Here is a 25,039-nt window from a genome sequence, read left to right on the forward strand (position 1 = left end):
GAGAAGAGCAGGAAAGATGAAGGAAGCAAGCTTTGTCTACACCCTGCAGGAAAGTACTCATCATCTCGCAATCTCTTTTCTGGAGGTCCCATTGACCACTTTCCCTCTTCAAGCTTCAATGGAAGCTTCTTGCCCATCTAACCATTCATTTTCAATTCTAACTCGGTATATCCTCCGGTGATCTGCTTTCAGCCACTAATACCAGCCCGGTTAGACGTTCAGTTTTATCTGTCCTGCATAATGCTGCTTTTCCCTTTCATTTTCTCTCATCTTCCCCTTAACACCCTCTTTCGTTATAGAAGGAACAATTGATCAGTGCAAACTACCGGCTTCATTTTCAAACACTATGAAAGCTTTTACAATGAGTTGCAATGGGACAGCTGAGAGGGTGTGAAATCGATGTGTTTTGCTGCAGTACAATGATACATCATAGTAAAGTCTATGAACTATAACATAAAACTTGTAAGCCAGAAAGCCTTTGTTCGCCTGTAGCTTTCCTGAGTCTTAAATTGGAGGCTATCTCTAGACCCTGCAATCTTGGTAGTAAAGAAACTTGCTGGATACAATATGCCAAGTAAACTTCTACCAGAACGAAGGCTTTTTACCACTAGGCCCAACATCATTTTCAATTAACCTGTATTTAGAAAAAAAGAAAAATCATTATGAATTATATCCTATTCCTAACAAATAGTACTGTTGGAGCCATTGAAATCTTCTGGGAATTAAACTTTTGTAATCTGGCTCTTTTCGTTGAACCAGTGTAAGGTCATCAATTTTAACAAGTAATGTTTTTTCATCTGAACACTTGTAGGTATAATAAAGCTGTGTGGTGGTTTGAGAAGACTTTGGCACACATCCCATCCTCTTTAAGCGAAATGTGGGAACCGACCGTTGTCAATCTTGCTCATGCTTACAGAAAGTTGAAGTATGTAGTTAAATTAATTTAAAATTTTCCGGGTTTTACTATATGCCTATCCTTTTTCATAATACATGCATTTCCATTCTAGGGTTGATTGTACAATTGTACTAATGAACAAAACATACATTTCAGAATGTATCACGAGGCAATTTCCTGTTATTTGAGAGCACTGACGTAGTCAAATAGAAGCTTGAGCACCTATGCAGGTCTTGCTTACACTTACCATTTGCAGGTATCATGGTTTTTTTTTGTTTCCTTGTCCTTGCTTAAGAAGATAGACCTGTATAATTATTCTAGAAATCCCAATTTTAGAATTTTTTCATGGCTTTTAATGTTTATTTATGATGTAAGTTTAATTATATTCCTTGGCTCTCCCTTGCAGGATAATTTTTCTGCTGCCATTACATATTATCATAAGGTAACCTGTGAAGTGCTTATGAACCTTGTTTGCCATGTCCACGCATTGTTGAATCGAAATATCAAATTCTGAATTTACAATTTTAAATCAGGTTTTGTGGCTGAAGCCAGATGATCAGTTTTGCACAGAGATGTTAAGTTTGACTCTCGCAGATGAAGGTTGTCATGGCATTGACCCCAAAATTGAATTTCACTGAACTAAGGTCCATATTTAATGGTTTTGATAATATTATTTTCCACCATGCAATGTGTATGTAATCTATTATTCTCATGCTTGTAACAATTTTTTTGATTTTCACTAAATGATAAGGGGTCTGGTGCTTGATTTGTTGAAATCTCAGAGCTGAGGAGTTGCTGTAATTTCTAGCCTTGTATTTAGGGCTAGGCTTGAGCTAAATTAGTTTGGCTTGAATTAGTGTTCAACTTGATGCGAGTTAGAGTTTCAGTTTGATAGTTTAGTTCAAGTTCAGTTCAAATACAATTATGGTTAATTAATATGAATAATATTATATAACTTAACCAATACAATATCACTATAACTTCATATAATAAATTACATAGTAGAACACTGACACATTTCAAATTAGGAAACAAGCTGATGATGAGATAGAGAGACAATCAAGAAGACTACACCCAAAGTACTAATTTGATTTAAACTCGATTGAGTTTAGATATCAATTTATTCAAATTTACTGAATTTAAAGAGAAATCACCGAAGGTTTTACCTTTCTGGGATTATTTCTTGAAGGACAAACCTGAGCCGCATAGCTTTTCTTCAAGTATTTTCTCCAAGCGATCTGACATTGAAGATGTTAAATAATTTCTCGAATCTCCCACAGTACCTTTCCTGAAAAACGCTTCATTTCTAAATCCAAATTGACCGTATTTACCATTCTTGTTCACCTCTAAATTTTTCAGATTATCAAAACAACAAATCTTTGATATTTCTTTTACCACTCCTTGCGTCTCTTCAACTTGACTGAAAGCACATCCTAAGAAATTGGCCAAATTCTTGATATTAAATATGATGTTCTCTTGCATGTCTTCATATTTCAGAAAGAGCACCTTTTCTGGGTTCTCTTGACTGGCCTTCCAGTACCCCAACACATGTTCCCAAATGGGGCCACAGATTTGGACTCCACTGCAAGTCTTCTCGAAAGCTTCCTCCATTGAAACCAGATTCATGTTTGGGTCTTGCAATGAAGACAGGAATTTCCAAAGGGAGATGAATTGATCCAGAGGATTTCTGGCTACATAAACAATGCGGCAACCAGAATTCAAGATGGAATTGGGTAATGAAGCATATGGGAGATGGGTGGCCAAAATCCTTGGCTTGGGAATGTCTTCAAGATTAGGAGATTGATTTTTCCAATAAACATCAGCCTCCAAGAAAGGAACAAGCTGATGAGGAGGGGTGGTGAGCAAGGGGCTATTTTGTAGAGGAAAACGAGTACGGTTGACAATGGTGAAAACGAGAGCTTTTAACCAAGTGGTGCCTGATTTCGGAAAGCTGGTTAATATAATGTCACCGTCTTCTGCTTGGAAGTGTCTCTGAAAGGAGATTATGGCGGGAATGAGTTTTGGTAGAGCCCAAAACCCTTGGTATTGACAGACAGGATTCCCATCCCAGCCTTTCTCTCTTGGAAGGTTCAAGAGTAGTTGTTGAATCTCATTGCTTAGCTCTCCTATTGCAGCAGAGGTCTCCATGGATACTTTTTGGAATGCAGGGGTCAAGAGGTAGGAGTGGGATTCGGAGATATGCATCATTTTAGGCCATACGTTATTTAATTCTGTGGGGAGACTAGGGACCCTCTCCATTATTAAGGGGTGTCGGGATTAGCATTGAGTCGTTTTAGTTCGAAAATAAGTTTGGTTTGCACAAACTTCTTTTGAGCACAAACTCAGAATATGCTCAACTATAAGGAGTATGAGCTCAAACCTAAGAGTAATATTGTTGAGTTTGGTCTAGAGGTTATGGGTGTTCAGTTTATTGAGTTAGCAAGTTTAATAAATTTGATTCAAATTTATTTAAACTTGCTAACACAATCGATAACCTCATCATTAAAGGTTATTTAAAGGAGTTCATGATTACAGAAACTATAACAACAAAGCAGTGAAACTAAATAAAAGCAAGATTTGTTATGTCATAACATTCTCTTTCCAGAAAAGTCGACAATGCAACAACCAACTACTCTTATATATATAAATAGATTGACATAATTTATTTATGCATATAATTTTATTTTTAACTTCAATTACATAACTTTTGCCAAATTTGTCCAAGTTTGGGGGCATCTAAATTCTCGATTGTTCATTGTTTGTAAAACTTATTGTCCTAGCAAAAGTTTATATAAATATCTTATGTGAGAACTAAAATTTTAGTGTTTACACATTTGTAAAACTTTTGGTATCGTATACTAATTTATATTAATAAAATTATATATATTTATTTTAAATATATAAATATATATATTTAATATATATTATCATATAATTAAATAATTTAAAATAAAAATAAAATTATAACATTAGCAAAAGAAACTGTTAAATAGTATTCGATAATCAAATAAAGTGTGGAAGAGAAAAAAAAAAAATCGACTAAATAAAGATAAGAATCAAAGAACTAAAATTACGGTGAGCGTCGTTGGAAGAGACAAGAGTCTTTATTCGCGGAGTCATATCGAAAGAGGCAAGAGAATCTTTACCAAAAGAGGCAAGAGGGTCTTTGCCGACAGTGTGAAAGGACGCAAGAAGCAATAAATAGCATGAGTTGAAGTAACAGATCAGAAAAAGTACAGGGAACAACGTCAAGTGTAGAAGAATATAGAAAGACTCACCAAAAATTTTGAATTCTTTAATGCTTGCCCACAAAATCAAGCTCTTCAAGGTTTGCATTTAATATTTTTGAATTTTGTGAATCAGAATTTAATGCAACGCGGGCTTTTTCATGGAAAGATTTTTTTTTTAATTTTTGTGTGATTTAAAAACTATTTATATTAAAATAATTTTTTATTATATGTTTAATTTAAAAATCAATGTAATTCGGATAACCCATTTTAAAATTTAAATAAATTGAAAACTAAATCAAAAGTTCAGTTTTTATAGTATCATATTCTGATAACTAAACTGGTTTTATGATTATCTTATTTTTCAAATCAGATTACGGTTTTATTCGATTTTTGGATAATTTTTAATACCCCCACAACTAAAGATCTCTTCTCAAGGTCAATGCCTCATACTTGAGCTAGTTGCATTCCTGGTTGTGAGAATTCTACTTTTGAGAGAGTCAAGTACATCTCGTTGTGGATGAGAGATAGCATACTCAAGGCCTGCAAGCAAAACAAAGCAGAAATAGTAATCACATCAATACTGAAACAAATGCACAAACGCTAAACACATTATCTTGATGCCATCATCAACAAGCCTTTTTTAATTTCACAGGCGCCACCATTCCCCAGAACTTCATCCAATTACTCTTGAAACACACTACATCATGGTCACAATAGTGAAGCAGGAAGGCAACTCAATGTTGTCCTCTATATCCAAAGATCGAGAAGAGCAGGAAAGATGAAGGAAACAAGCTTCGTCTACACCGTGTGTAGCCCCAAAACAACTACATTCAACTACTGCAGGAAAGCACTCATCATCTCGCAATCTCTTTTCTGGATGTCCCATTGACCACTTTCCCTTTTCAAGCTTCAATGGAAGCTTCTTGCCCATCTAACCATTCATTTTCAATTCCAACTCGGTATATCCTCTGGTGATCTGCTTTCGGCCACTAATACCAGCCCGGTCAGACGTTCAGTTTTTACTGTCCTGCATAATGCTGCTTTTCCCTTTCATTTTTTCTCAACTTCCCCTTAACACCCTCCTTCGTTATAAAAGGAACAATTGATCAGTGCAAACTACCGGCTTCATTTTCAAACACTATCAAAGCTTTTACAATGAGTGCAATGGGACAGCTGAGAGGGTGTGAAATCGATGTGTTTTGCTGCAGTACAATGATACATCATAGTAAAGTCTATGAACTATAAGATAAAACTTGTAAGCCAGAAAGCCTTTGTTCGCCTGTAGCTTTCCTGAGTCTTAAATTGGAGGCTATCTCTAGACACTAAAATCTTGGTAGTAAAGAAACTTGCTGGATGCAATATGCCAAGTAACCTTTTATCAGAACCAAGGCTTTTTACCACCAGGCCAAACATCATTTTCAATTAAGCTGTATTTAGAAAAAAATTATCATTATGAGTTATATCCTATTCCGAACATATAGTATTGTTGGAGCCATTGAAATCTTCCGGGAATTAAACTTTCTGTAATCTGGCTCTTTTCGTTGAACAAGTGTAAGGTCATCAATTTAACAAGTAATGTTTTTTCATCTGAACACTTGTAGGTACAATAAAGCTGTGTGGTGGTTTGAGAAGACTTTGGTGCACATCCCATCCTCTTTAATGGACGTTTGGTTGTTGTTTTTTAAGATAAAAACAAATTTATTTTTAATTAATATGATAAAAAATATTTAAAAATAAATATATTCAAGGGCATTTAAATAAAATAATTTATTAGTAATATTTTATTAGTTTTAACCAAACACAATAATTATTTATACCTACCAAATTTTATCAAACATAATAATCATTTATACACAGTAATCTTTTAAGTAATCTATCTTCAAGGTAATCTTTCTATTTTGATAATAAAATATTTCCTAAACCAAACGTCCCCTAAGTGAAATGTGGGAACCTACTGTTGTGAATCTTGCTCATGCTTACAGAAAGTTGAAGTATGTAGTTAAATTAATTTAAAATTTTTTGGGTTTTATTGTATGCCTATCCTTTTTCATGACATATACATTTCCATTATAGGGATTGATTGTATAATTGTACTAAAGAACAAAACATATATTTCAGAATGTATCACGAGGCAATTTCCTGTTATGAGAGAGCACTGAAGTTGTCAAATAGAAGCTTGAGCACCTATGCAGGTCTTGCTTACACTTACCGTTTGCAGGTATCATGGTTTTTTCTATTTCCTTGTTCTTGCTCAAGAAGTTAGACCTGCATAATTATTCTAGAAATCCCAATTTTAGAATTTTTACATGGCTTTTAATGTTTATTTATGATGTTAGTTTAATTATATTCCTTGGCTTTCCCTTGCAGGATAATTTTTCTGCTGCCATTACATATTATCATAAGGTAACCTGTGAAGTGCTCATGAACCTTGTTTGCCATGTTCACTCATTGTTGGATCGAAATATGAAATTCTGAATTTATAATTTTAATATGCTTATGCTTTTTCTTTAATTTGTTCTGTTACGCTAATTTCCAAATTAGGCTTTGTGCCTGAAGCCAGATGATCAGTTTTGCACAGAGATGTTAAGTTTGGCTCCCGTAGATGAAGGTCGTCATGGCATTGACCCCAAAATTGAATTTCACTGAACCGAGGTCCATATTAATGATTTTGATAATATTATTTTCCATCTTGTAATGTGTTCGTAATCTATTATTCTCATGCCTGTAACAATTTGTTTGATTTTCACTAAATGATGAGAGGTCTGGTGCTTGATTTGTTGAAATCTGAGAGCTGAAGAGAAGCTGTAATTTTTGGCCCTGTATTTAGGATTAGACTCGAACTAAGTCAGTTTGGCTTGAATTAGTGTTCGGTTTGATTTGAGTTAGAGTTTTAATTTGGTCTCAAATACAATTATAGTGAATTAACATGAATAATATTAAATAACTTAACCAATACAATAACGGCCAAACGACTATTTCCCACCCAAGGTATGTTGCAATGTCAAGTTTTCACCCTTTAATTATGGAAACACCAAATACCTACCCGTGACCAGTTAAAAATAACGGTGGTAAGGGTAAAATCATCATTTTTTCTATAATATTAAAAAATAAACTAAAATATAATCTATTTTTATCCCCCTAAACTTTGAAAACTAAAATTTTTTCCCAGCCTAAGTTTTAAAAAGGGTAATTAATTAAAATAGGCAAAAAATTAAGCGTTTATACGTTTTTAGGCCACCCTAGAAAAGTTTTACCAAAATAAGCAAACCGTATTTTTTTTACCCTTTTTACCCTTATGTTGAAAAACCCAGTAAAAATATTTTTTCTGAGAATATGCGTCGGTTTACGGCGGTTACGATGGTAGCTAGGGATTTTACAGTTAAACCTTAAATATGTCGAATGTATATGGATGTTTTTGAATGTTTTGAACGCTTAAAATGATGTAGTTTCGATGTTAATGGATGCCTAGAAGTGTAGCCGTTGAGAGACAAAAACGCAAACTGTGAACAGTGTCACGCAAACTGTGAATAGTGTCACGCAAACTGCGCAAACGGTGAACAGTGTCACGCAAACCGTGCAAATACTGTTTACATCGCGCAAACTGCTTGCAAAATCGCGCAAAAAATACTATTCATAGACTATAATATCTACTTTTGCACGATGTAAACAATGATTGCGCGATGTGAACAGGTTTGCGCGGTGTAAACAGTGTTTGCGCGATTTGCGCAGTTTGCGTAACACTGTAAATTTGCGCAGTTTGCGTGACACTGTAAATTTACGCGTTTTTGTCTCTCAACGGCTACACTTCCAGACATCCATTAACATTGAAACTACATTATTTTAAGCGTTCGAAACATTCAAAAACATCCATTTACATAATTCGACATATTTAGGATTTAGTGTAAAATCCCTAGCCACCATTGTAACCACCATAAACCGACGCACATTCTCAGAAAAAATATTTTTACTGGGTTTTTCAACATAAGGGTAAAAAGGGTAAAAAAATACGGTTTGCTTATTTTGGTAAAACTTGTTTAGGGTGGCCTAAAAACGTATAAACGCTTAAAATTTTGCTTATTTTAATTAATTACCCTTTTAAAAAATGGCAGTTTCACCCTAGGGTTTGGTTTTGAAATCTCCGACGACCTCTCCAGCTCCATTGTCGACGGTCTCTCCCTCCCGAGACATCGTCTCCTTTCGGCGATCTCTTTCCTCCCATTTGGAGGCCTGATCGACATCGGAGACGCCTTGGGAGACAAAGACGAAGTCGTCGTCTTCATTTGGGAAGATGATCGTCTTCCCAGAAGAAGACCTCTGAGAAGACGACTGTCTTCCTAGACGAAGACGACGACTTCGTCTTCGTCTAGGAAGACAGTCGTCTTCTCACTGGGAAGACGAAGTTCGTCTTCCCCGATGAAGTTCGTCTTCTCCCAAGGCGTCTCCGACGTCGATCGGGCCTCCAAATGGGAGGAAAGAGATTGCCGGAAGGAGAGGATGCTTCGGGAGGGAGAGGCCATCGGCAATGGAGCCGGAGAGGTTGCCGGAGATTTCAAAACCAAACCCTAGGGTGAAACTGTCATTTTTTAAAACTTAGGTTGAGGGAAAATTTTAGTTTTTAAAGTTTAGGGGGGCAAAAAGAGATAAAATTTTCAAGCGTCAGAGTTCTGTTAAATTTAACCAGCCATGAGTGAGTATTTGGTGTTTCCATAGTTAAAATGTGGAAACTTGACATTACAACATACCTTGGGTGGGAAATAGTCGTTTGGCCATACAATAACACTATAACTTCATATAATAAATCACAGAGTAGAACACTGGCACACTTCAAATTAGGAAACAAGCTGATGATGAGATAGAGAGACAATCAAGAAGACTACACCCAAAGTACTAATTTGATTCAAACTTGATTGAGTCTAGACAACAATTTATTCAAATTTGTTGAATTTAAATAGAAATCACTGAAGATTTTACTTTTCTGGGATTATTTCTTGAAAGACAAACCTGAGCCGCATAGCTTTTCTTCAAGTATCTTCTCCATGCGATCCGACATTGAAGATGTTAAATAATTTCTCCAATCTCCCACTGTACCTTTCCTGAAAAACGCTTCATTTCCAAATCTCAGTAAGTATTTACCATTCTTGTTCACCTCTAAATTTTTCAGATCATCAAAACTACAAATCTTTGATATTTCTTTTATCACTCCTTGCGTCTCTTCGACTTGACTGAAAGCACATCCTAAGAAATTGGCCAAATTCTTGATATTAGATATGATGTTCTCTTGCATATCTTCATATTTCAGAAAGAGCACCTTTTCTGGGTTCTCTTGACTGGCCTTCCAGTAGCCCAACACATGTTCCCAAACGGGGCCATAGAATTGGACTCCATTGCAAGTCTTCTCGAAGGCTTCCTCAATTGAAACCAGATTCATGTTTTGCTCTTGCCATGAAGACAAGAATTTCCAACGGGAGATGAATTGATCCAGAGGATTTCTGGCTACATAAACAATGCGGCAACCAGAATTCAAGATGGAATTGGGTAATGAAGCATATGGGAGATGGGTGGCCAAAATCCTTGGCTTAGGATTGTCTTCTAGATTAGGAGATTGATTTTTCCAATAAAGATCAAGCTCCAAGAAAGGAACAAGCTGATGAGGAGGGGTGGTAAGCAAGGGACTATTTTGTAGAGGAAAGCGAGTACGGTTGGCAATGGTGAAAGCGAGGGCTTTTAACCAAGTGGTGCCTGATTTCGGAATGCTGGTTAATATTATGTCACCGTCTTCTGCTTGGAAGTGCCTCTGAAAGGAGATTATGGCGGGAATGAATTCTGATAGAGTCCAAAACCCTTGGTATTGATAGAGAGGAGTTCCATCCAAGTTTTTCTCTCTTGGAAGGTTCAAGGTTAGTTGCTGAATCTCATTCCTTAGCTCTTCTATTGCAGCAGAGGTCTCCATGGATACTTTTTGTATTGCAGCAGAGGTCTCCATGAATACTTTTTGGATTGTAGGGATAAAAAGACAAGAGTCGGATTCGGATATATACATCATTTTAGGCACAAACGTTATTTAATTCTGTGGCGAGAGAAGGGACCCTCCATTATTAAAGGGTGTTTGCCTCTTACCCTCCATTATTAAAGGATGTTTGTCTCTTTCTTCTTTTTTTTTTTTGAGAAATGTGCAACAATTTGTTCATTTTATAGAAAAGAAGCTTAAAAGTTGTCGGGATTAGCATTGGGTCGTTGTAGTTCGAAAGTTGCCTGGCCCCTTATTTAGTAGATCAGTCTATTATATTATATATTTATTTTTTTAATTTTAAATTATTTAATTATTTTTTTAAACACAATCGATAATCTCATGATTAAAGGGTACTTAAAAGAGTTCGAGATTACAAAAATTATGACAACAAACCTGTGAAACTAAATAAAAATAAGACTCTTATGCGAAGATATTTTCTTTCCACACAAATCAATGATACAATAATTAACTACTCTTATATCTAAATAATTATATATATATAAATAAATTATGTATAATTTATTCATATGTATAATTTTATTTTTAACTTCAAAGTCTCTACCAAATTTGTCCACGTTTAGGGGCATCTAAATGCTCACTAGTTATTGTTTATAAAACTTGTTGCCCCAGCAAAGGTTTATATAGATATCTTACTCAGGAATTAAACTTTTAGTGCTTACACACTTGTAAAACTATTGTTATCATATACCAGTTTGTATCAATAAAAATATGTGTATCTATTTTAAGTATATAAATATATACACATTTGATGAGTATCATTATATAATTAGATGATTTTGAATTAATAATAAAACAACACTCAATCATATAATAATATATATAAATGTATATTTATTTATATGCTCAAAATTTATACGTTAGTATTACTCAATTTTTGTTCACTCTTGCTTAATTTAACCATTCACTTACGCGTGCTATTCAAAATCCTTGTTGCAATAAAGTGGAATACGAGATACACATATTTCCTTATTGAATATGCTTGCTCTTATATTTCCGTTGTCCAGTTAATCGTGATGTTTTAGAAGTCTTTAAGATAATACAACGGTGGTGAAAATAAAGCAACAAAATCTTTGATATAAAAATTCCATTATGTTATGTGGATGGCAGCAAACTGGAATCCTGACGGTCTTAAACACAGAATGGCAAAGATTAGCCTCGGCGCCACTATCCATTTTGTTTGGCTGGAGAGGAACAAAAGAGTGTTCGCCAATGAATCAAATAATCACCAAGTGATAATAAAAAAAAACCAAAGCAACTGTCAGAGACAGAGCCACGGAATTTAGGAAGATCCAACATAAGAATGGAGATGAGGCATTCGTGCAGAATTGGGGCCTGCCATATTGCATCTTTGCAAGGAGAAATTGAGGAATCCTGGTGCTTGGTGGGATGTTTTAGTAATATGTGTGCTTGTCTTGTTGTGGGTGGTTGAGGAGGTGGTTCGCTGGCAGTTTTAGGAGCATCCTGGCTTTGCTTTCGGGGATTTCACGCCTACGTAAAATTAGCAGATGTTGTCCTCAAGATTTTAATTCAAGGTCTCAAAGGTTTCCTGTTTCTCCATTCAGGCTGCGGTATTGTTTCCTCCAAGGCGTTGAGTGTGCTGTTTTGGACCAGCAGGTTGGTTTCCTTTTTGGGTTGGCTGTTGCTCTCAACTGGAATTTGGGCTGTAGGGTGGTTTTTCTGGGCTTGCCAGGCAAAAGTTGCCGTTAGGCTCCTTTTTTGGGTTTTGGTTGGCCTCTTTTTTAGGTTCTTTATTTATAGGAACTTAGACAGACGTTCAAGAGATGGTGGCCTCTTTACTCATTATTGGGATTGTTTTTTGTTTTCGATCTTGTATAGCATTTTTACTGTGTTAGCTATCATGGGTCGTCTTGTGGTCTGGATGAGCTTAAGCTGTTTTGGTGTCTTTTAAGCCGGTTTTGTCTTTTGTTTTGTTAATACATATATACTTAACTTAAAAAAATCTATTATATTAATGAGAATATTCATCCAAGAAGAAAGAAAGGATAAATGAGAAAAAATCAAAAGAGGAAAAGCTAAGGTATCAATTTTGAGAAAGTATCAGTTGCTTACGAGAGAAGGATTGTGGGTTACTTTGAGGCCTCCTAATGAGCAGTTTTCTAGAAACTTCTTCATGGACTTGTCCGACTTATTCAAGTTTTGCATTTCCTAATCCCTCACTGAACGTGACTAGCCTCCTCAACAACCTGAATCTGCCTCCACTTCCTCATCTGTTGGGTATAATTTCTTTCGAGGAAGGTGAAGTCACAATCACGGAAACCAATGAGATTCAACAACTACTCAAACAAATGCATAAACGCTAATTATATTTCTTGGCTCTCCCTTGCAGGATACTTTTCCTGCTGCCATTACATATATCATAAGGTAACCTGTGAAGTGCTTATGAACCTTGTTTGCCATGTGCACGCATTGTTGAATCGAAATATCAAATTCTGAATTTACAATTTTAAATCACGCTTTGTGGCTGAAGCCAGATGATCAGTTTTGCACAGAGATGTTAAGTTTGGCTCTCGTAGATGAAGGCCGTCTTGGCATTGACCCCAAAATTGAATTTCACTGAACCGAGGTCCATATTTAATGATTTTGATAATATTATTTTCCATCATGTAATGTGTATGTAATGTATTATTCTCATGCCTGTAACAATTCCTTTTTCATAATACATACATTTCCATTCTAGGGTTGATTGTACAATTGTACTAATGAACAAAACATACATTTCAAAATGTATCACGAGGCAATTTCCTGTTATTTGAGAGCACTGACGTCGTCAAATAGAAGCTTGAGCACCTATGCAGGTCTTGCTTACACTTACCATTTGCAGGTATCGTGGTTTTTTTTAATTTCCTTGTTCTTGCTCAAGAAGATAAACCTGTATAATTATTCTAGAAATCCCAATTTTAGAATTTTTACATGGCTTTTAATGTTTATTTATGATGTAAGTTTAATTATATTCCTTGGCTCTCCCTTGCAGGATAATTTTTCTGCTGCCATTACATATTATCATGAGGTAACCTGTGAAGTGCTTATGAACCTTGTTTGCCATGTCCACGCATTGTTGAATCGAAATATCAAATTCTGAATTTACAATTTTAAATCACGCTTTGTGGTTGAAGCCAGATGATCAGTTTTGCACAGAGATGTTAAGTTTGGCTCTCGTAGATGAAGGTCGTCTTGGCATTGACCTCAAAATTGAATTTCACTGAACTGAGGTCCATATTTAATGATTCTGATAATATTATTTTCCATCATGTAATGTGTATGTAATCTATTATTCTCATGCCTGTAACAATATGTTTGATTTTCACTAAGTGATAAGAGGTCAGGTGCTTGATTTGTTGAAATCTGAGAGCTGAAGAGTTGCTGTAATTTCTAACCCTGTGTTTAGGGTTAGACTCGAACTAAATCAGTTTGGCTTTGAATTAGTGTTCATCTTGATTCGAGCAAAAATTTCAGTTTGATAGTTTAACTCTAGTTCGACTCAAAAATAATTATATTGAATTAACATGAATAATATTTTATAACTAAACCAATACAATATCGCTATAACTTTATATAATAAATTACAGAGTAGAACACTGGCACACTTCAAATTAGGAAACAAACTGATGATGAGATAGAGAGACAATCAAGAAGACTACACCCAAAGTACTAATTTGATTCAAACTTGATTGAGTCTAGACAACAATTTATTCAAATTTGCTGAATTTAAAGAGAAATCACCGTAGGTTTTACTTTCCTGGGTTATTTCTTGAAAGACAAACCTGAGCCGCATAGTTTTTCTTCAAGTATCTTCTCCATGCGATCCGACATTGAAGATGTTAAATAATTTCTCCAATCTCCCACAGTACCTTTCCTGAAAAACGCTTCATTTCCAAATCTTGGTAAGTATTTACCATTCTTGTTCACCTCTAAATTTTTCAGATTTTCAAAACTACAAATCTTTGATATTTCTTTTACCACTCCTTGCGTCTCTTCAACTTGACTGAAAGCACATCCTAAGAAATTGGCCAAATTCTTGATATTAGATATGATGTTCTCTTGCATATCTTCATATTTCAGAAAGAGCACCTTTTCTGGGTTCTCTTGATTGGCCTTCCAGTACCCCAACACGTGTTCCCAAATGGGGCCATAGAATTGGACTCCACTGCAAATCTTCTCGAAAGCCTCCTCAATTGAAACCAGATTCATGTTTTGGTCTTGCGATGAGGCCAAGAATTTCCAAAGGGAGATGAATTGATCCAGAGGATTTCTGGCTACATAAACAATGCGGCAACCAGAATTCAAGATGGAATTGGGTAATGAAGCATATGGGAGATGGGTGGCCAAAATCCTTGGCTTGGGAATGTCTTCAAGATTAGGAGATTGATTTTTCCTATAAAGGTCAAACTCCAAGAAAGGAACAAGCTGATGAGGAGGGGTGGTGAGCAAGGGGCTATTTTGTAGAGGAAAACGAGTACGGTTGACAATGGTGAAAGCTAGGGCTTTTAACCAAGTGGTGCCTGATTTCGGAAAGCTGGTTAATATTATGTCACCGTCTTCTGCTTGGAAGTGTCTCTGAAAGGAAATTATGGCGGGAATGAATTTTGATAGAGTCCAAAACGCTTGGTATTGATAGAGAGGAGTTCCATCCAAGTTTTTCTCTCTTGGAAGGTTCAAGAGTAGTTGTTGAATCTCATTGCTCAGCTCTTCTGATGCAGAAGAGGTCTCCATGGATACTATTTGTGATGCAGGAATACAAAGATGGAGTCGGATCGACACTTCTTAGATACATCATGTTAGTCTGTCGCGTGACAAGGGACCCTGCATTATTAAAGGGACTGTCATTCATTTCTTTCATTGTTTCTCTTTCTTTTCTTTTTTTTCTGATAAGGCCAAAGGTCTATTTCCCACCGAAGGTATGTTTTTTTGTCCAAATTTTCACACCCCTCAACCCCATCGTTAATTTTGAAAATCTAATTTATTTATCTATAAATTATTAAAAAATATAATTTCAAAAGCAAAATTATTATTTTATTTATAATATTAAAAATAAATTTAAATTTTATTTTATTTTTCTCCTAAATTCTAAAAATTAATAATTTTTTTTTAACTTAAGTTTTCAAAAATAACAATTTTTTTTTAGGGTTTTTAAACTTTCAGATTGAATTTTTTGACAATGATCGATGATCTCCAAGTGACGCTTTTTCCTCCCCGACGTCTCCTCTTTCTAATCATACAATGTCTTCACCTCTTAGGTGTAATCGTCGACGAAGACGATACGTCTTTGTGGACACGAAAACAACAAAGAAACACCACAAAGCATCAAGAGATGTACAGTCGAAAGGAGGGGTCGTCAAAGAGGGACAGTAGGTGTTTGCAGATCGTCGGTCGTCACCGAAAAAATAGGATCTAAAGTTTTGGAAACCCTAAGGGGAAAATACAGTTTTTGCAAACTTGGGGTGGAGAAAAATTATTAGTTTTTACAGTTTAGGAGGGGGGAATAATATGACGAACGGATTCAGTTAATTTTAACAGTTTATAGGTGGGTAAATAAAATTTTCAAAGTTAACAGAGATACATTTGGAAAAAAAGCATACCTTGGGTGGGAAATAGTCCTTTGGCCTTCTGAGAAATGTGTTAGAATTTGTTCATCTACAAGGGAAAAGCTTAAAAGTTGTCCGAATTCGAATTGGATTCTTGATTGAAAATAAGATTGGTTCGACCGAGTTCCAAACAAGTTCACCTATGGGAAGTTTGAGCTTGAGCTTTCACATATCAAATTTGTAAGTTTAAAAAAATTTGATTTGAATTTATTAAAACAATATTATTTTAATTAATACACATAAAAGAGATATTATTTTGATCATTTTTTATTCGATTACAATACCAAACTCGTCTTTTTGGAGACTTACGATAAAATTGAAACATACAATATCAAACCAAGTTTAAGTTTGACTTTATTTAGTATTATAATTAAACTTAAATTCGACTCTTCTCATAAAAACCAAACACAAATTGGTTTGAGAGAAACTCAACAGGCTCATACCTAAACATGGTTATGAGTTATGTTAAAGTAAATTCGGTTCGGCTCGCCATATCCTGCCGAGGCCCATCAAGGTGTGGCAAGACAATGGCTTCCTTGGCTTCTTTAATTATGTCTACTTGGGTCATCTGCGAGTCACCGAACACATTTTAGGGGTCAACCTGTTATATTATATACGTATTTTTTTTTAAATATTTTAATTTATTTTACAAATTAGGTTCTGAGGTCTTTGATATATCCTGTAAATCTAATATGACTTATTAAAAAAATGGATTGTACCTTTTTAGAGAGAGCTAAGTAAATCCTCTAGAGATGTCTACTCGACTTTAAATTTGAACTCGACTTCTTCAAATTAAATTAAACTTAAATTGGTTAAACTCTAGTTCAAATCAACTTAAACCGAACCCTAGTTATCAAACCCAACCTTAGTTATTTTCATTTGTCGGTGAAAAAAAGCAAAGGAACGTCTTCTTTATGAAATTTAGAGCTGGGCAAACAGGGTTGCGGCCCCTCAAGACAGATTCCGGATCCTATGTAAGGTCTGAGGGACCTAGTCTAGCCTTGCGTTCAATTTTTAATATTATTCTTTATTTACAATGATTAATTTTATTATATTTATGTTTGTTTTAATTTTTTAACAATTAAAATTTAAACAATAACTTAAAACTTTAAAGCTAAGGTACCATTAATAGAATTTTTTTTTTTAATTATCATTAATAGAAGCTGTAATTAAATCATTTATAGGCAAAACTCCTCAGCCAAATTTATATATACGTCATTTAGTGAATAATGATCCACGATTAGTTACAATAATAGCAATTATAGTAAAAGAATTATACAAAGCAATACATCAATATCTGAAAGATGGCTTTCTTGTTCTCTCATATCCACAAAAGACAGCTATTGTTTCCACTAATTCGAGATGATGTCGGTGATATAATTATTTATTTTTAGTTTAATTATAATATTAATAAATATTAAAAATCATATTTACATTAGGAATATACAAATTTATTGCTTAAGTGCGACTCTACCTTCTTGGCTAATAATCCAGTGTATCCTCTAGTGATCTGCATTCTGCCACTAAAACCAGCCCGATCAGATGTACAGGTTTTTCTGTCCCGTATAATGCTGCTTTTTCCTTTCAGTTTCTCTCAACTTCCCCTCAATATCCTCCTTTGTTATAAAAGGAACAACTGATCAGTGCAGGCTATCGGCTCCATTTTCAAATACCATGGAGGCTTTTACAATAAGATGCAATGCGGCAGCTGAGAAAGCCATGAAAAGGGGTTGTGTTTTGCTGCAGTAGTAAAATTTATAAACTTTTAACATTAAACCTGTAAGCCATATTACATTTAACTTTTTGTTGTATGATAATCTTCTGACTTCCAAAACAGTAACACTGTCAATGGTCTTGTGAGTCTGTTGCCAGATTTTCAGAACAAAATTATCTGTAGTAAGTTTTCGCCTATAATTTAATAACAATCATTGTATCATGCATGTTAGTCATTCTCAGTCTTCCTTACTCCCAAAAATATCGTTGAAGAACCGATTTAAACGCTGGCCAAAAGTCTTCGTAGAAAAATTCTCTGTGACATGCCTCCAGGCCTCTTCACCCATTGTCTTGGCCAACTGTGGATCCTTGATGAATGTACCCATTGCCAAAGCAAATGCTTGGGGAGTAGGGTTGCAAAGGAATCCAGTAACCCCATTCTTAATTGTCTCCACAGGGCCCCCACTGTTGCATGCAATTACAGGTTTGTGAGCTGCCATAGCTTCCAATGGAACAATGCCGAAGTGTTCATCCTACAATTTTTTAACATTTGGTTTGAAATTCCCATCTCCATTTAATCTAATATTAATGAATTGTAAACACAATGCAGGAGAAAACCACACCTGTGGAGTATAAAGGACACACAAGCATTCAGATAGAAGAGCATTTCTTTCAGCTGTCGAGCAAGATGTAACAAAGTTAACCTGATCCGCCACTTTGTTTTCTATGGCAAAGCGTTTAAGCTCCTCCAAGTATTCAACATTCTCTCTCAAGCGTTCATCATACCCACCTACAACAAAAGAGATAGCTCAATTACTCTGTAAAACGAAAAGTCATGCCAGTTTTTTGCTCTCACATCAGCAATAACATTTCATTCATGTACATGTAGCACATATCTCAGTACACTATTTTGCCTTCCCTGCTGCAAATAATTGAGTTCCCCCAATTCCATGTTAAAGGCCACTAGGAGTTTCATAAAGTAATGCCATTTCAATCTTTCACTGTGAAACTATAAACTTGACTAGGACATTGTTCGGCAAAGACTATTCCAGTACCGATGATATTATGCCTGATTTTCTCCCTTGTTTTTACCATGAACAGAAATGTGAGTTATTTGCATACAATAAGCCATAAAGTGCAGCATTACAGCCAACTCCAAGTTATTCAGGAAACAATTCAGAACAAAACTTGAGTTGAGTCCAGTTTCCAGAAGAGACCAATACTGCCATATATATATAAAGTTTAACATGCAATCAAGATTAATAGGGAGATGTTTTTACAACAGAGTAAGCCAAGCACAAAGTCTGTCTGAAGTTAAACAAATGAAATATTCCCACCGCAAAACAAGGATGGATCAAAGACACGTCATTAGAAACTTCATTCCTAGAAAAACTATATATAAGTGTTTCTGACAGGTCATTTCATTCCCAGACAAACTATCCACAAGGGTTCTGACAGGTAACCAAGACTACTATCAGACTGAAAGTGAACACATTCAGCACAAATATCCAAGTTACATGGGCATCCACTGCCCATGCAAAAGATCTCAGCTTACTGACATACCCAATATGCAATATGAGATATCTGCCAAACCAGAAATAGGGAAAGACTTGCCTGCAATGGTCAAGGTAACATCAGGTATGTTATGATCCCCATCAAGGATATGAAGCATAACAAAGGCTGAAAGTGCTAAATCAATATTCTTTTTTCTTTCAAAACGGTTAACGGAGAGAAAATTCAACCTACACCAAAAAAAGCAAATAAGAGATGAGAATCCAAATTATTGCCAAGTAAAAAATACATGACCAATAACATGTTCTCACAGTCTTCTAAGAATAACTCATGCTAGAAACAAGGGATATATGAGTATATTCTTTACTTATTAAAGCAGGGTTCATTAAACTGATCCATATTGACAGCTGGATATAGGACAGTGGGGAAAATTCCTCGTGCATGAAGATGCTTGAAAGTATTTGCAAAGGTAGTGGCAGTAAATTTACTATTTACAAGAATCATATCTGCCATTCCTGCATATCAGAAAAGCAAGAAAAATAGATATTTATTGCAAAAGAATAATAAGAAAATAAAAATGAATATCGTATTACATGTGAGCAGTAGAAAACAAGAATTTGGAATCATACCAGTTGTTATTTCTTCAACAAAGTCTATAGGTTTCCTATATAAACTCCTGAGAAGAGTTGTATGTTGAGCCAGCAACAAATCCGGGAAATGACAATAAAATAAAACCTGGCAAAGAAATGTATCTATGTAATACATGAAAGGACTATAGCAAGGAATGGCATGCAAGCATTGATTTTAATAATAAATACCTTTGTTGGCCCTTTAAGTTTCAACAATGGGATGACAACAGAGACTTGATCTGCTAGTATAACATCAAATGATGACCAATTGATAAGTACACAAAGCGCAACAAAAATACATCGAACATATGCACATAATGCATGAAGACGGTAGAATATATGGCGAGGTAGGAAATCTCCATACACTGTAACCGGGAAGGTACCTGGAGAGCCAAATGAAATAAATATGGTACATCACATGACTTTGATTAGAAAACAGAGAAAGCAATTGGAAAGCAAAAGAAAAGCATCAAGATGTGGCAGAAATAAACTTCAAAAGGATGTCAATGACCCAGTAGTATGACAGGACCCTAGGTTGCAATAAGCATATAACAGGAATAATTTTTATTGAATAACAAGCAAATACAGACAAAAGGCAAAATAATTTAAAATAAAATAACCTAGATGCCATGCCTAGATAGGAACTGAGGTGTTCCATTTAACGTGATAGAGTTAATCTGTCAACAATGTTCAAAAAATTAATTGATGTTTTTCCTTCCTAACAATGGCTTGTTTAAAAAGGTAAATCCATTCTCTTATCCAATCCTAATTCCTAGTTTATTAGGAAATCTTGCTTGTCCTAAATGCTCATTTAAATAGATTATCTTGTTTATAAAGGATTCCTGAAATCTTATCTTATAAAAAGCAATTGGGAGTCTAACAAATACTCCCCCTAGACCCCCTCAACAACTAATTTGTCCTCAAGGCACAAGGACATAAATTGTGCTTTAATTTCACAGATGTCTACCCTATTGATAGGTTCATCATCCGTTTCTATTGTGTACGCCACAGGTAGATTCCCTCCCTCATTGTTGTTGGCTATCAATACCCTCAAATGGATGTTCAAGAAAATATGATTTTGGGGGTGCTACTCGTCATAGCGAAAGCACTAATGCCTAGTTCGTTAAGCCTACATCTACATCAATGTCAAATTTAGATTGTCATGACCAATCCAAAGTAGAGATAGGAGATTTGCTAGAGGCGGAGTTGTTGCTTCCTTCATATGATGTGTTCATTGCTATATTTCATTTAGGTCGCCATGAGTTGGGATTTGGGCCTTGTCACTCATTTGTCATGGGTCATATGAAAGGGGTTGTGTGACCTGAGTGGTGTCATAGTCCAAAGTGTCCCCATTTATTTCCTCCTCTCTAGTTTGAGCCAACTCCATTATCTAAATGAGCTCCTGTAGGTCATTTGACATTATATGACATTTGATTTCTTCTTGGAGCCCATTGATGAAATTTCCCAAATATGCTTGTTTTGACAACATGTTCAACTTGTTGGATGTAGTCTTCAATGGTGGCAAACTAACAAAGAGCTTCCATTTTCTTGTAGGGATTTCCGAACTTCCATTCATTGAACCTTTTTCATTAATTTTGATGGCAACATCTCCTAACTCATTGGCGACATTTTTCCCTTCATCCATCTTAACTAGTGAACAGAAATTTTCTCCATTATTATAAAAGCCAATATGACTTTATGCTCAAGATTGACATTATGAACCTCAAAGTATTGCTTAGCCAAATATGCCCACCTCATCAAATCGTGGCCATTAAAATTTGGGAGTTCAACCTTCTTAACCGACAATCAAAACCCATTGCCCTGTTGGAGGAACAGAGGCACAAGTGGTGGTGGCACGACTTGGTTCGTTGGCATGGTTGGGTTTGTTGAGGTGCCAGTGGGTCGAACATGGGTCACCATGAGGTAGTTGGTATTACTCCTACTCCTTGAAGTTACCTCTCTTGCGGACGTTTCAACCTATCTTAAGCAAGTCCTTGCCTGGGTAGTCAACCTCTAGTTCACGACAACCAACATGTCCTAGTTAAAAAAAAAATTCAAACAACATCTTGTCAAACACTTGAAATTTGCTCGTTGTCTTCTTCATGCTCTTGGCAACAAGCCCCTTAAATCTTTCATCTCCTTCTCCAAAGATTCTAAATGACTCTCCATTTGCATGTTGACCATAGGCTAAAAAAATGACATGGTTTTTTTTAATTGCTACTATGATACCAATTGATAAGACCCTAAGTAGCAATGAACAAATAACGGGAAGAATTTTATTTGAATAATAAGCAATTACAACCAAGATGTAAAATAATACAAAATAAAATAACCTAAAAGCTATGTCTTGATCGTAATGGAGGTGCTCCACCTATTGTAACAGAGCTACAATTGTTAGAATCCCAATTATAGTTAAATAGATAAGATTTTGAGAATTTTTTCTAGACAAGATTCCTTATTAAAACTATAATTTAGGATAAGCAAGATTACTTGTTAAACTAGAATTTATGATCGGACAAAGGAAAAGATTTACTTATTTAAACAACTCATTGTTGGTAAGGGAAAACATCGATTAACTTTCTAACATTGTTGATAAAGTAACTCAATTACGATAGGTGGAGCACCTCTATTCCAGTCTAGACATAATGTCTAAGTTATTTCATTTTATACTATTTTACCTTTTGGCACTTTTTGCTAATTATTCAAATAAAATCCTTCCCATTATTTGTTTATTACAACTTAGGGTCCTATCATAGTAATTCATGTCACTGTCTCACTAAATGAGTAAAGAATATACTATTCATCCAAAACAAAAGGGCAAAAAATGGATGCGAAGGACTGTCATGTACACATGTTTGAGAAATTACAAGGACCTTGAAATACCTTCACAACTATTCAACAGACCAAATTCCTAAATTGAATTAAAACAAACCAAAATTAAGCTCAAAATGAGACTCATTTTTTTTATTAACAGAGAGAAATCACTAGTTACAGTCATCTGCTTAATCAACTAGGAATTAAGCTTGATGAGCAAGTACTTCAACAAAATTCCAAAAACTAGCAAATACTGTCCTACCATTCAGAGTAATAGTTCCAATGAATTAGCAAGATACTGGAATCAATTTTGTTCCCAACCAACCCTATCATTTTACTCTAAGATTTCTCAAGTGAATTAGTTTATACCGCACTAATTTACTAACATTAAACTTAGTCTCAGAGCCTTTTCAAACACATTTTTAGTCGGAGTACATGCTAAAATGTCAATCATATTTTCCTTATTCTGTATAAAGAATTCAATGATGGGGTCACATACAACTTATTAAAGGAACTAATTCATCTAACTGTTCACATCGAACTTGGAAAAGCATACATACATAGCTCCTAGCTTTCTAAATAGCACATAAGAAATAAAACATGCAAAAAACGAGATACAATTATCACATTAAAAAATAACAGAAATATATTCAGCCTCTTCAAAACAAAATACAAATCATAACCCATTTTCATTAATCCTGTGCCCACTAATTTACTCAACCATAAAAGTTGCATAGGACAGACACTTGGAGAAAATAACAGATAGAAATCCCAGCTCTAATTTAACTCCAGCTCAGTTTATTATTTGCATTTCCAGTTCAATCGCATATAAGTTAAATAATGGAAAGTTACTGACCACCAAGAGTTTCCTCAAAACACCGAGTCCTATCATGGTGAGCTGTAAATACATGAACATTGTGACCATGGGAAACAAGTTCAACAGCCGCATCAACAATTAATCTTTCAGCTCCACCTATCAATTATTGAAGCGTGCCCGGACAATAAGATCAAAATCACCGGTTCTAAAAATACAACTAATGAACTACCAAGAGGGTCAAAATCCAATTAACTGAACATCGGAAGTTCCATTAATCAAATTTTAATCCCAACAGAAGCACTAAAAGATATAATTAAACGAACAAAAAGATAATTAATGGAGGTTTAGAAGTAAAATTACCGATTCCCAGATCTGGGTGTATGATGGCGATGTTCAGCTTTTTGCTTGCTTTGTTCTCCATTGCTTTTGCTGCTGGGTTTTCACTTGCAATTTACCGTTCTTCAGGCGGACACGGAAGCTAGATGGGTTCGAGTACAGAGCAGAGAACTCATCAGCAACGAGCTAATATGATGCCTGATGATGCGTAAAGCAATGCAATGGGAAAGGACTTTTCCCCACCCAAATTTCAGCCTACGCTTAATTCATACTCATAGGAAATGAGAAATCTAAACCCCACTCATAAATTAACTTCACTCTAAATTTCCAATTAGAGGCTGAAGTAGAATTATTATTATTTTTCAAATTTTAAAACTTTAAAAGTTATATCATCCTCTCTTTAAATGTTAAAAATTAATACTTTAATTCATTCTCAAAATTTTAAATATTTAAATTTTATTTTTAAAGTTTGTTTCCTTCTTTTATCACCATTATTTTGACTAACAGTCAGCACTTTCCATCTATCTTGTAGATCCAATTATAAAGAGTGATGAAGGACAGTTACCCAGACACAATGACAAAGGATGACATCTAGTCTTCTTAATCTGGACGACAAAGAGTTGTCTTTCATTGGAGAAGACTTTCGCTTCTTTCCGATCAATGACCAGTTCCCTAAACCATAAGAGATGAAACATTAAAAAGGAGAAAAAATGAATTTTTTTAAAGCTTAATCATGAGAGTAAATATAAGTTTTCTAAATTAAGAGGAGAAATTAATAAATCTTTTAGGTTTTAGGATTTATATGTAAAATGATAATTTTATCTCTATTTCTAATTAAAAATTTGAATGATAGTTGCCCCATAAATAGATGTTTAGATTTTTTTTCTGTGGTAAATATGATTTTGAATTCATACTGAAATTTAGATGGAAAATTGTCCTTTCCCCAAATAGAGTTTGAAAGCAGTGTCCTTTAAGCTATTCAAAAGAGTAAGGCTATGCCTAATTAAATAAGGGAAATTAGCCGAGTTTCAGGTACCAAAAAATATGCTCTTACGTTTAATTCAAATTCAATCCAAAAAAAATTTCAAGACATACCAAATCAAACTTAAATAAAGAGGTGTTTAATTTGCTTTAGTTCGAATTTATATTTCTAATCAAAAGTTCAATTTTGTAACATATTTTAACTCAAATTAATAGTTTAAATTTGTAGTTTAATTCAACTCAAAGTAATGATAATCACATTGAATTTGATTCATTTTTACATATCAATTGTGTATATTAAGTGATTTTGCTAGTGTATAACTTGTAAGGATGTTTGGGTTTATGTTTTGGATTTTGGACCTTTCACTTTAGCCTCCACGTTTTGTTGTAATAATCAATAACTTTTGACTTACTTAATTTAGTGATTATAGGTTTAATCACTGGACTCAGTATGACTAAAGTTCTCTTTTTTTTCTTT

The 25,039-nt window shown here is 34.8% G+C and overlaps 4 protein-coding genes, 1 long non-coding RNA gene and 1 pseudogene across 6 annotated transcripts; 2 read left to right on the plus strand and 4 right to left on the minus strand.

The window, feature by feature from the left end:
- The first annotated feature begins 16 nt into the window (after nucleotides 1-16).
- LOC123225746 lies at nucleotides 17-1,533 on the plus strand (annotated as a pseudogene).
- A 538-nt stretch (nucleotides 1,534-2,071) lies between these two features.
- Nucleotides 2,072-3,043, minus strand: LOC123225786 (cytosolic sulfotransferase 15-like). The gene has a single exon (XM_044650078.1). It carries the CDS (start codon nucleotides 3,041-3,043, stop codon nucleotides 2,072-2,074), a length of 972 nt encoding a protein of 323 aa, XP_044506013.1.
- Nucleotides 3,044-6,083: 3,040 nt separating this feature from the next.
- LOC123219637 lies at nucleotides 6,084-6,527 on the plus strand. The gene is made up of 3 exons (XR_006502903.1): nucleotides 6,084-6,116; nucleotides 6,244-6,343; nucleotides 6,493-6,527. It is a non-coding gene; the product is annotated as an uncharacterized LOC123219637 (long non-coding RNA).
- A 2,375-nt stretch (nucleotides 6,528-8,902) lies between these two features.
- Nucleotides 8,903-10,152, minus strand: LOC123219592 (cytosolic sulfotransferase 15-like). Its single transcript, XM_044641599.1, has one exon. It carries the CDS (start codon nucleotides 10,106-10,108, stop codon nucleotides 9,107-9,109), a length of 1,002 nt encoding a protein of 333 aa, XP_044497534.1. The 5' UTR covers nucleotides 10,109-10,152; the 3' UTR covers nucleotides 8,903-9,106.
- Nucleotides 10,153-13,918: 3,766 nt separating this feature from the next.
- Nucleotides 13,919-14,887, minus strand: LOC123225850 (cytosolic sulfotransferase 15-like). Its single transcript, XM_044650196.1, has one exon. It carries the CDS (start codon nucleotides 14,885-14,887, stop codon nucleotides 13,919-13,921), a length of 969 nt encoding a protein of 322 aa, XP_044506131.1.
- Nucleotides 14,888-17,551: 2,664 nt separating this feature from the next.
- On the minus strand, nucleotides 17,552-23,866 carry LOC123195863 (alpha-1,3/1,6-mannosyltransferase ALG2-like). Of its 2 annotated transcripts, XM_044609729.1 has the most exons (8): nucleotides 23,605-23,865; nucleotides 23,284-23,400; nucleotides 19,803-19,996; nucleotides 19,614-19,719; nucleotides 19,352-19,499; nucleotides 19,087-19,214; nucleotides 18,096-18,262; nucleotides 17,552-18,005 (listed from the first exon to the last, which is right to left on the minus strand). In XM_044609729.1, the coding sequence occupies exons 1-8, from the start codon at nucleotides 23,663-23,665 to the stop codon at nucleotides 17,712-17,714; spliced, it is 1,215 nt and encodes a 404-aa protein (XP_044465664.1). In that variant the 5' UTR covers nucleotides 23,666-23,865; the 3' UTR covers nucleotides 17,552-17,711. The 2 variants fall into 2 exon arrangements, with proteins under 2 accessions (XP_044465664.1, XP_044465672.1); XM_044609737.1 differs by lacking the exon at nucleotides 23,284-23,400 and having other exon boundaries at nucleotides 23,605-23,866.
- Nucleotides 23,867-25,039: the final 1,173 nt, after the last annotated feature.

The sequence above is a fragment of the Mangifera indica genome, chromosome 1 (genome assembly GCF_011075055.1).
Source record: "Mangifera indica cultivar Alphonso chromosome 1, CATAS_Mindica_2.1, whole genome shotgun sequence".
Classification (NCBI taxonomy): domain Eukaryota; kingdom Viridiplantae; phylum Streptophyta; class Magnoliopsida; order Sapindales; family Anacardiaceae; genus Mangifera; species Mangifera indica.

What these genes read in the sequence shown, in the direction of transcription:
- LOC123225850 (XM_044650196.1), bottom strand. Translation starts at nt 14,887, where the DNA reads ATGGAGACCTCTTCTGCATCAGAAGAGCTGAGCAATGAGATTCAACAA.
- LOC123219592 (XM_044641599.1), bottom strand. Translation starts at nt 10,108, where the DNA reads ATGGAGACCTCTGCTGCAATACAAAAAGTATCCATGGAGACCTCTGCT.
- LOC123225786 (XM_044650078.1), bottom strand. Translation starts at nt 3,043, where the DNA reads ATGGAGACCTCTGCTGCAATAGGAGAGCTAAGCAATGAGATTCAACAA.
- LOC123195863 (XM_044609729.1), bottom strand. Translation starts at nt 23,665, where the DNA reads ATGGAGAACAAAGCAAGCAAAAAGCTGAACATCGCCATCATACACCCA. An exon ending in AACTTAAAGGGCCAACAAAG is followed by an intron (nt 19,720 to 19,802) that starts GTATTTATTATT and finishes TTTCTTTGCCAG; the next exon opens with GTTTTATTTTATTGTCATTT. An exon ending in GTGTCCTTTATACTCCACAG is followed by an intron (nt 18,006 to 18,095) that starts GTGTGGTTTTCT and finishes AAAAAATTGTAG; the next exon opens with GATGAACACTTCGGCATTGT.